Raw genomic sequence first — 12,125 nt, 5'->3', positions numbered from 1 at the left:
AACCACCTCTGGCTTGTATATCCTTCGAGTACACACGTGTTTATGACGTAGCAACCCTATGATGTAAAAGATCTCATCGCTTGAGACTGACTAATTTTATAGAGCGCCTAGTTTGGAGCTTTCTAAGTGGTCAGATTCTTGATTTGCTACGTTAGGTTGGTATGTATTACACTTAACACTCGTCGTACTTGTTACGAACTTAGGTACTTCGTACATGTGAATTTTATCCAACGTACTTGAAACACGTCGAATCAGAACGTCATAACGATTAGGCTAAAGGAAAGAAAAAAAGTTGAATTCTTTCTTGGAATCTTTTCGAATCTCTGTTCTTGGAGGTAGTATCAGTTGTGCAAATCGTATTCTTCTTATAGACAGTGAAAGTAAACCTGTTCACGAGAGACGATGCATCGTTGACGTTTTATACGCTTTTAAATTTATATGCTACAAATGAATGAAAGAATTCCCTGACATTTAAAAGCTGATGACCCCTCGGTGAGAATCGCCAGAGTCGAACCACCAGTGAAGAATCCTAATCTAAGGAAGCTTCAACATCGATTTTCATCTTCGAGGATAGGAAAGTTACGTTATCGTAACCTGCGTTCCGAACGCAAAGTTAAGCGAGACGACGCCAATCGTCCCTTATCTGGAGTGTACCCGAGTAAACTGTAGCCGAGTATCGCGTCATCTCGTGTTATCTGGCAATGTTAGATTACTGCGAATGACAGCTGTTTCGTTTGCAAGGCTAGGCTATTCAATTTCTTATTTTCTACTTGAATATTAAAAATGATCTTGTTCGTTGCGTTTTCTTCGCTAAACGTCGCGTCTCCTAAACTTTATTCTTTATTAGCCTAAATTTACTGTCAAAAGACGACAGAGACGGATCGTTTTGATACAGATAGTGTTATCGATAGCTACTGGAGCTACTCTCATTCACGCACGAACCGATCTGTTCCAAATTAAATAAAATGTAAGAAAATCGTGACGAGATATGCATCTGTAGATATGGACACTATGGATCTGTCTCAAATTTATAAAATAAATAAAATAAATCAAAGTAAATGAAATTTATAACATAAATAGATAAAATAAAATGCCAGAAAATATGTGGGAACATAAAAACAAAGCAACGACACACGTGTCTATAGATATCTTATGCAATATGGATACTGGCTCTCGACAACGCACGAACCGATCTGTCCCAAAATTTGTAAAATAACCAAATAAAATAAAACGCCAACGAACATCATAACAACACGGAAGCAAAGCAACGACATACGTGTCTATAGATATCTTACGCATTGGCTCTCAACAATGCACGAATTATAACAATAAATAAAATAAATTCATAAAATTCACGAAACAAATAAATAAAGTAAAACTGGAGAAATATGTAAGATAAAACGCAAGGAAAACCGATGGCAATCGACGACACGCGTCTGTAGATATCTTATGCACTGGCTCTCAACAATGCACGAATTATAACAATAAATAAAATAAATTCGTAAAATTCACGAAACAAATAAATAAAATAAAATTCGAGAAATATGTAAGATAAAACGCAAGGAAAACCGATGGCAGTCGACGATATGACACGTCTGTAGATATTTTACGCTACGATATGAACAGTGGCTCTCAACAACGTGCGAACCGATCTGCCCCCCCCCCCCCCTAAATTTCCCAATAAATCAACGAACGAAACAAAACGCCAGAAAGAAAATGGTGGCAACGTAGAAGCAAAGCGTATCTCGGCGCCTGTAGATATAGACACGGGACGAGACAGATGGAATAATCATTGGCGATCTCTGGTGGAAGGGAAGCTCGGGTTCTCCAGTGTCAAGGTTGACGGGCGATTGTCGCGCGGAGGATTTACACGCGTTGTCGAACGAGAGCCGCGTGGAAAAGAATCGAACGTCGTCGTCGTCGTCGTCGTCGTCGTCGTCGTTTGGTCCCACAATAAAACCGGTCAGTTCTCTCGAGCCTCGTTTTTCTCTCTGTCCGAACCATCGCGTGGCTCGTTCGTTTCTGGCCTGTTCCCTCTTTCTTCTTTCTGCTGGGTTCCGTTGGCTGTGGCGGCGATGCCCGGTTGGCTGGCTGGCTTTCGCCGGGGCTCCCGGTCGCTTCTTTTTCCTCGTGTTCTGCTCGTCATTAGTCAACCTCTGCATCGGGGAGCAGTTACACGGTAAACGGAGCAGATCGTGATCGTTCTCGCAATCCTCTCGAAGGCCGGGCGATGGCCGACGACCACAAAGATCCGACGCGCGACAGCCGCGAGATCCACGAGCAGAGAACGCCGCTGTTGATGAAGGAAACACGGCTGGGTGACAAGGGTTTGTCCTCTGTTCTCGTCTCCAGCTGGCCTGCGTTGTCGCTGCACGCTCGAGCAACGTCTAAATTCGGTGAGTCTTGCAACCCAGGAATGCCAGAACGGTCGAGGATTAACCTTTCTCCTCGAAGGTTAGGCTGCCACGTTAGGTTTTCTCGATCCTTAAGAGTTGCTGATTTCTCTGAACTGAGAAATCTTCGCACGTTTGTGCAACATTTGTCGCACATCCTTGAATATTTTTCTTTCTTCTTTTCATAATTAATATTTGAAATATTCTTCGAGTATTTCTTCACGATTAATATTTAGATCTTTGACAATTTTTCATAATTAATATTTAGATATATTTTGAGTATTTTTTTTCATAGTTAATATTTAAGTATCTTTGAGTATTTTCCTTTTTTCTTTTCATAATGCAAATTTAGATATTCGGATAATGCCCTGAATAATTCGTTTTTAATTGTGAAAAATTTTTATACGTGATCGTGAGGCTATAAAACAGACGTAACGCTTTATCAATGCACACCAGTGTTTGTCTTTTATAGTTTTTGTAATTTTTGGAATTTGTTTCGTTGATTTTCATTGAAAATTCTCGCACGATGAGAACTGGTGTTATTGAGTTTTGTTTCATTGATTGTACAATTCTTATATGAACGTGATAAACGAAGCTCATTTAAAAGCCAAAGCTGTCACATTTTCTTGCTTTCTGCGTATAACGTGATTTATTTTGATGACTGTTTATCAGACGATAACCAGTTCCTTAGCTGAGAAACTATTCTTGGCAATGATGGCATCGATTCTGCTTTAACAATAATTTGAAATTCACACGCCATTGAAATTACCACTTACCGTCACGAATTTATTGACAATTCTCCCGGTTGAACACAGACAACACTTTAAAACTGTTATTTCTCAAGGATCTTCAATAGTTAATCCTTCACTCGCGCTTAAATTTTGACACTGTCAAAGTTGGATCCAAACGACTAACTTGTGTAGTTTTTATATTCATAATTTATGATGTGTATTTTATGATTTTGTAATTTATAACTTATATACTTTATACACTTTCATTGTTACATATTTTTATTAATCTATCATTCATAGTTTAGATATTGCACGGACGTAGAACTTGAATATTTACTTAAATGTTCTTCTCGTAAAAATGTATCCGTGAAATCTTGTGTATCGCAAGAAATTTCGAATTTCATCTCACATTAATGTCTTCGACGGAAGTTCGATAAAAATTCTCTCACGAACTGTACACCGATAGACCGGAAGATCGAAGAGAATTCTCGACGAGATTTCCAATACTACTTATCGTTGCTTCGCCTAGATTCCTAGCTTCCTAGCTTTTTCTTTTTACCAGCGTAACGAAAGAACAAACAGTTAAATACAGTCGGTTATCTCCGTCGGTTAACTGTATTTAACTGGACTCCGTGAGGCAAACGGTGCTTGGTAATTTTTTTACGTTTCGCGCGTACATGCTCCGACAGAGCGGATGGTGCGTACCGATGGTTGGGAACTGGAAAGGAAGGTCGATGAGAGAGATTGGAACGAGCTCGCGTGCTCTTCGACACGCCGGAATGGGGATATTTCGTGTGGAATTTCTTTCTTTTTTCTTTTTTTTTTTTTTTCGTTTTTTAGTAACCGAACTTAAACGTTCGTCGGAACGAAGAACGTTCGTGGAATGCTCGTTGCTAGCCAATGATTACGCGAGCAAATTGCCATGTTCAATTGGAAATTGTCGATTATTACAAGTTTTCAATCCACCGATTACGGAAATCTGAAGTCGATTGAATTTATTGCACATTGACAGAAGATCGAATCGTACAGATAACTGTGGTGCAATTAGGATGGTAATTGATTGTGTTTGACGCCTGGACGCGTTGACGTTGAAATAACATTCAATCGAATTATCTGATACGTTGATGATAGCGTATACACCTGTGTGTAGCGTATATTTAATTCTTTCTGCTAATTTTTAAAATGCAATCTGTAAACTGGCATCATAGAGTGAACTCCAACATCAATGACAATTTTCTGAAGAGAGCAATTTGAAAAAAGAAAATTCTACAACACTCGTTTCTATTCAGTAGGAATAAATCCGATTTTGAAAATTGCACGGTTTCCCTTCGAGGCAAAGTGAACTTCGTTCGAAATATTTTTCTTCCATAACGAATGATTCGAGAGATGATTGCCCGGAACGTTTCAAGTGGGACACCCTCTGTGTAACTTTCAGACGCGTAATCCTAATCGCAATGCTTGATAACTCGAGCAACGAGCAACTGAACTGAAGGACACGAGTCAATATAATATAATATAATATAATATAATATAATATAATATAATATAATATAATACAATATAATATAATACAATATAATACAATATGATACAATATAATACAATATAATACAATTTAATAAAATATAATACAATATGATACAATATAATACAATTTAATAAAATACGATACAATATAATACAATTTAATAAAATATAATACAATATGATACAATATAATACAATATAATAAAATATAATATCATACATATAAATTACAATACAATACAATACAGTACAATATAATACAATATAATACAATATAATACAATGCAATACAGTACAATATAATACAATACAATGTAATACAATATAATATAATATAGTATAATATAATATAATATAATGTAATACAATACAATAAAATATAATATAATATAATATAATATATAAAACACACATACACACGATTAAACGATAATAATGTTGCTTTGCCTTGCCTTGCAGGCAACGAGATGAATTACAAGGGCAGCGGGAAGGTCCACTTCGGAGTGGACGATGTGTCCCTCTACGGGACGCCGAAGGAGGAGCCGGGCCCGGGTCTCCCGGGCCAGGAAGTGAAGCAGAGCTTCTTGAAGAATCAGCTTCAGGCCCTGTTCCAACCGACGGACAACAAGCTGGCTATGAAGCTGTTCGGCAGCAAGAAGGCTCTGATGAAGGAACGGATCAGGCAAAAGGCTGCAGGTCACTGGGTTATCCATCCTTGCTCCAGTTTTCGGTGAGTCCTTCCGCCACGATATCAAATCGTTTCACCTTCACGGCCAGCCAGATATCGATCGTGTCTCGATTCTTCGACTAGTTGGTTTCTAGCTGTATCTTTGCCCTCCGCTAAGAGTGTTCGCGTTTTTTTTTTTTTTTTTTTTTTTTTTGTTCTATGGGAAATACAGCGATTATAATTATAAAGCTAATGAAACATTTTGAATTTCTTTTTACCGCATTAGACCTATCGGATTTATAATTTATAATTTTCTAATTTTCTAATTTATAGTTTATAAACTATGTTTATAAACTATAAATTATGTTATGTTTATACGAAACGTTCGATATATAATTTATAATTTTCTAATTTTTCTAATTTATAGTTTTTAATTGTGCTGGAAAATTATATTATTAATTCTTTAATTTTCTTATTTTCTAATTTATAATTTTTAATTGTGCTAGAAAATTGGGAAATTGTAGGAATCTCGGCTTGGCCCCCCAATTTGTAGGAATTTGGTTAAAGGATAGTTGTTTATTTGAGGTTAAATAAAAGAAAATTTGTTTAATGATGATTATAAAGTGACGTTTTACACTATTTTCTTAATTGCTAAACTCGCTGGACACGCAACACTAAACTCACTCTCTTCTTTCTCTCTCTCGCAACTCTCAACTCATTATTTTTTTTTTTTTTTCACGGCTCGCTCACTCTGTTCTTTCTGGCTTCCCGACACTCACTGCCTTCTTCCTCATCTGCACAAAATTCTTTCATACACACATACACACAAATGCATCCATAGCCTTAATGTCTCAAACGCTAGGCCTGGAGGGCTAGCCATAAGCAATCTCAAGTCCCAGGCCTAACTTTCTCTACAGTACTGTACCTTTATGGTACACCACTTGGGACATCTGCATTTGTCGGGCACTGGAGAGAGTTCTGAGCCTTTTCCAAGAATTTGCCCATCCCACAAAATTGTATTATTAATTTTTTAATTTTCCAATTATTCCATCACACAGTAGAGTAATCGCGAATGATCGCCGTAGAGTCTGTTGTATTACAAGTTTGAGCAATTTTTATGAAAAGTCGTCGAAAGATAGAAGCTCTCGCAATTTCCACGACGATTCTAATCCTTATTTTTCCAGCCGAGACTTCTGGACAAGCCTCGCAAGCCTCATGACGAGATTTTCATCTAAACATAGAAACGTGGTGTAATAATTATTAATAGAAATCTGTCGAAGAAATTCATAAAGGTTATACACGTCACGCAGCTTTCTTTACGCGGTTATTTTTACAGGAAGTTGTTCAACAAAGTGAGGCACACTCGCGTTACGGACTATCTATAGAAAGACACACTCTCGTTGATTGAAGAAGCTTGCGATATTTCAAGGCCGTTGCCTACACTCGTACGCTCGTCTGTCGTTTTTTTTTTTTTTTTTTTTTTTTTTTTTTTGTGAACGTGTTGAACCCATTCAACAATTCTTCAACGCCGTGCGCAAATCGCGCAAACAGGGACAAAAATCGGAAAATGATTCGGAGATTAAAACAGAACGACAGTGTTTCGTTTCGACGATTTGGTCGACTCTTTGCGAATAGAAAATCACAAAGAAGCTGCAAATGACAGGGACAACGTGGCAAAGTGATAATTTCTGGGTCGGATAGAAATCGAATCGGATACCTCCTCGAGGATCGGGTTAATTTGCGTGAAAAGCAGAGCGTAGAAAGAGTTGGAGAGTGTGTTGCAGGCTTTTTTCCCCCGACATTTTCCTTCTTTTTTTTCGTTCGATCTCAAAGCAACATTCCGCGACGATCGTTAACGAGGATTGAATTTGAAGGATCCACACCACTCCTGGCCTGGCCTAATTACCAATTAAAACGTCTAATTAGAGTGGCCCGCCGCGAGAGCAGATCCGAATCAAAACGGAACAGTCGCGCGGTGATCGGCTTTGACCCAGTTCGCCAATCCTTTCGGAGAAAACAATCTGACGTGATGGATCTGGCTAACGTCGAACAACGCACGATCCTATAAACACGCCTGCGGCGATCTTAGGCTGAGATTTGCACTGTACGCTTGCTATCGTCTATGATTGCCCGAAATGTTCCGGCGTCGATGCGGCCATTCAAGCCACGTTTGCTTTGAGAATTTGCAACATTTCAACCTCGCGCGTTGCATGATTCAATTACTTCAATTATTACTCGAGTCGTTTTCTGTTTTTAAGAGAAATGGAATTCCTTTTTAGTTCAACGCGTAGTTATTGGAATAATCTTAGAAGGAATGATTTTCGAATAATCACATTTGTGTAAGTCACTATCACTGTTTCCGGGGAATTTTGGAAAGTTTTGGGACTTTATAGCTCCTGGTCATATCAGCGTGTGACGCTGGGTTGAAGCACATCCACACCTTGACACACTAGAACTACCAAATTGGTCAAAATGACCATTCGAATATTTTTGTTGGATATCTTATAAATACAGAACAGTGTATTTCTTCGAGACTCGAATGACTCCTCTTAAAATAAAATTCATAAATGAAAGCTTATATACCCTATTATGTAATATTATAAAGATTTTATTAATTCTGTTAACAAAATGACCCAGAGTCAGAGTCTCCACATGCCCACTCTTCACTTTATACTGTGTAGGGTGGGTCACCACATATTGCCATCAAGATCAGTTCATGCACCTTGATATTCTTCATAAAAAGAAAGTATTAACCTATTTGTGTTAAAAAAAAAAAATCATTAGTTTAGGTGATATTTTAATTTTAATTTTGCGTGAAAGACAATGGCAGTATAAATATGAGAATACTATCCTTCTTCGACCATGTCTTTCATACGATAATTTTACAAAATTAAAATTAAAATATCACCCAAACTAATGATTCTTTAACATAAATAGGTTAATACCTTTTTGTAAAAAAAAAAAAAAAAAAAACGTTAATGACCTTCATATGTTCTCTACACTTCACACCTACAAGAAAACTAGCATCATCAAAATGTGCTCCTCTCGAAATTCAACTTCATCTGAAACATTTTTCGCTGCGTGTAATAATAATGACGTATAAATCTAGCATGTTGTGACCCACCCGGTACATACATATCTTTATCGAGAGAGAACGAAACCAAGCAACGATATCGCGTGCATTGAAAATTACCGGTACCACAAGCATGTTGCGTACACAACAGACTGCGGAGCAACATTTGGTGACACATTTTCGATTCCAATGGAAATTACGCGTGTTGTTGTAGCGGTGGCAGAACAACGATCGTCGCGGCGTGTATTATGAATGTGGTTATACCGTGCGCGCAGCGGTGGTCAAATGGTCACGCGGCTGTCGAACGGTTAAAATTTCTCCGATGGCACTCCGTCGGCCATGTTGCGAAGAATTATAGATGCTTCGGGGATCCCTGACCTCCGTCTTCCGGGACAGTGTTAAAGCACTTTCTCGTAACGGGGTCGAATTCCTCGTGCGGCTTGGCCAGACCGATCCGAGCAACAGGAATGCGTCCGTGCGCGTGTATCGCGGCATATTTCGTGGAAAGACCGAACAAAGAAAGACATTCTTCCCACAGGATAACGTCATTCGAATCACACGCGCGCGCAGTGGTTCTCATTAATATTTGACGCTAGGAACTATTGATGTTTAAACTATTAAAATATCGAATTTTAAATTGTTAAAAATTTCGCATCGGCGAAATTCAAGCACGAGTAGGGGGGGGGGGAGAAGTTTTTTAACAGGACGAAGAAGACAAACTTTTATCGATGCATTTCTTTCTACGCCGTGTCTAACGTTCAAAAATTCGTCGTTGCGACGTTGTTTCGTGGTTAACGTTCTCACTGCTTTCTTTCGCTTCGAATACCAAATTTTATATATAATAATTGTTGAAAACTGAACGCGTTGGATGGTAGTTGAAAGTTGACTCCAAAATGTCTACGACCTTTCAAAGTATCACGGAACTTTTACTAAATTTCTCGTCTTCTCACTCCATGGCCAAATTCTTTTTTTTTTTTTAGTTCAATATTATTTTCTTTCATTTTAGGTTAGACGTGTATTTTTTCTTTCGTCACAATATTGTAATAAATATTGAAATATTACAATATTGTGATTTGGTAAATTTCTAGTTTAAAAGCTTCTCCCAATTTTGACCATAGACTTTTTTTCCTTTTTTTTTTTTGAGAAACTTTGATTCTTCCGAGTGAAACCAGCGATTCTTTCGAAACTATTGTAATTTCTATGCGAATTATTTTATCAAATCGATAAACTAGGAAAAACGTTCTAGTTTAGCAGTTTTTCTAATTTCGACCATTTCACTATAGAATTTTTTCTTTTTAGAAACTTTGATCCTACCAAGTGATTTTTAAAATTAGGAATTACTATAGTTTCTGTGCGAATGATCCAAATTAATAAAAAATAGTTAAAATTAGGAAAAACTACAAATTTACAAACTCAGACGAAATCACGCGAAGATTCATGCGCGTAATACTCGAGGAGCGTTTGTCGTGGCAATTGCCTGGAATTGCCCTTCCGCTTGGAATTTTCTTTAATTACTGATAATACGAGGGCGCGCTGTATCCGCGCTTCGACGCTCACGTTGAAATTTTCATTCGAACAGCCGCTAACGATCCACCGGCAGCGCCTGCTATCTTTCGTCCATCGTTGACCGCGAGGAGCCGAGGGAATCTTTCAATTATGCAGCCCCTCGACCGTCCTAATTTCTAATCGTTCATCTGAACGAACGTGGTGGCTAACGATGATTTGCCCTCGATTTTTCGAACGAAATTTGGCATCCCAGTCTTCGCCGAGGTGAGAAGAGAGATTTCCGAAAATTGTGGAGAAATCTCGACACTTGAGGAGAAATTCTAGACTGTGATATGGAATGATATAATTTTCCAAGTAGTAGATTCTTTTCTCCCATTCGTAATATACAGAGTGATTCGCGCAACTTGCACATCTAAAGTAACTTTTAAATTATGCTATGTCCAGTGAAAATCATACGGTTTCAAAGGAGGCGAAATATCAATCCTTTGCGAGCTTCGAAATTTTCAAAGTTATCTTTATTTTTCTCAATTGGACAACATACTTTTTTTCATCGTAAATCGAAAGAATATTAAAAAATATATTAAACGACAATGGTTAAGATGGTATTTTACGATGATTTAATTATTGTTTCGATTTACGACGAAAAAAATGTATTTAATTCCAATTAAAAAAATAAAAATGATCTGGAAAATTTCGAAACCTTTCAACACACACAAATAAATGTGCCATACTTGAAACCATACAACTTTTGCATCGAACAATTTTTCATTAAACGCGTAATTTAAAAGTTATTTTTCAGGTGTGCAAGTTGCGTGAATCATCCCTGTATATGTTACAACGAAGAGCTCGGAATGAACGATATGAAAAATGACTAGGTGAAAAATACACATTTTAGATATTTGTGAGAAACAAATATTGTCAATCTTGCTAGGAATAAGAGAAGTTTTTCCAACGATCAAACATTCTGTCTAATTAGAATGCATTATTTTACAGAAGTCAAAAATCAAGTCTGTAAAATGAGTCCGATGAAGTTACAAATTGGTGAAACATTACAAATTCGAGTCGTTTCGAGCAATGTTGAAATACCACGGAGCAATCTCTAATCAGTTTCAAACAGACGTGAAATCTTAACGACGTCATTCTCAGACGTTAAATTTACATTAGGATAAATCTTGCATCAACATTAAGATAAATCTTGCATCAACCACCAATAATGGTCAAAATGATTGATTTATAATTTTTTAGAGTAATTTTGCGTACTTGCAACGTTGCGTTTTTTAGAGACTTGAGTGATTCTTTTGAACAAATTATAAACCTTGCATTCTATAATAATTTCCTTGACTCAATTTTTATATTTTATATTTTGGATTTTTATATTTTAGATTTTAGATTATTGTTACACTTTTATATTTTAGATTTTAGATTATTTTTATATTTTTATATTTTGGATTTTTATATTTCAGACTTTAGATTATTTTTATATTTTTATATTTTAGATTTTAGATTATTTTTATATTTTTATATTTTAGATTTTTATATTTTATATTTTATAGTTTAGTCCTCGGTAGTTTTAATAGTTACGTCTTGGTGAAATTATCTTGCCCGATGCGGCGAAATTCGTGATCTTTGTTCACGTCACAAAAAGAAGCCGCTTTTTTTTTCTCTATCGTTATAAATACCACTGTCGTCGTGTGATAGTCGGTCTTTGCTATTTTTAGTCGAACTTTTAAACGAGCATCTGACATCTGACTGAGCGCAGGGATCAGAGGTCGTTTTTGTAGTTGGAATCCCCGTCCCACGGACACGTACCCACTTCCTCAACGTGAAATCAGAATAAATCTCAGTCTTGTTGATCGCGATCAGAAGGAAGTCCAGCGAAGAATTCCAGGGAATTGACGGTTGCACATTGTTTCGGCTGTAAATCTTTTTAACAGTTAATTTATTCGTTGCTCCATCCTCGGATAGATGTCGAAAGACATGTTACTTGCTACGTGGAATCAACGCTGCCTTGCATTGACGTGGAAATCGTTTTAAACATCGATCTCTTTCTTTGTGGTTAACTCGTGCGATCAGTTGACGTTGCAGATATATTTCTTCTTTGACCTTTCGTTTATAATAAGCCAAGATTCAATTCTTTTATTTGTCGAAACTGTGAAGTGAAGTTTTTCATTCTTGCTTCCGAACGGAACTGACGAATCAAACGAAAGTAATGTTTTTTTATTAAAAAA

At 37.0% G+C, this 12,125-nt stretch overlaps 1 protein-coding gene across 5 annotated transcripts in view; it reads left to right on the top strand.

The window, feature by feature from the left end:
- LOC122527646 (potassium/sodium hyperpolarization-activated cyclic nucleotide-gated channel 2) overlaps positions 1-12,125 on the top strand; it is a 162,398-nt gene that overhangs the window by 74,893 nt on the left and 75,380 nt on the right. For all 5 annotated transcript variants that reach the window (XM_043652015.1, XM_043652017.1, XM_043652016.1 and 2 more), the window contains one exon: positions 5,111-5,381. In XM_043652015.1, the coding sequence (XP_043507950.1) occupies positions 5,119-5,381 (263 nt within the window). In that variant the 5' untranslated portion in view covers positions 5,111-5,118. The remainder of the gene's footprint in view (positions 1-5,110; positions 5,382-12,125) is intronic.

This window comes from Frieseomelitta varia, unplaced genomic scaffold (genome assembly GCF_011392965.1).
Source record: "Frieseomelitta varia isolate USP_RPSP 00005682 unplaced genomic scaffold, Fvar_1.2 scaffold_229, whole genome shotgun sequence".
NCBI classification, from domain to species: domain Eukaryota; kingdom Metazoa; phylum Arthropoda; class Insecta; order Hymenoptera; family Apidae; genus Frieseomelitta; species Frieseomelitta varia.
Note: the sequence above shows the minus strand (reverse complement) of the source record. Positions and strands in the feature narration are given on the sequence as shown.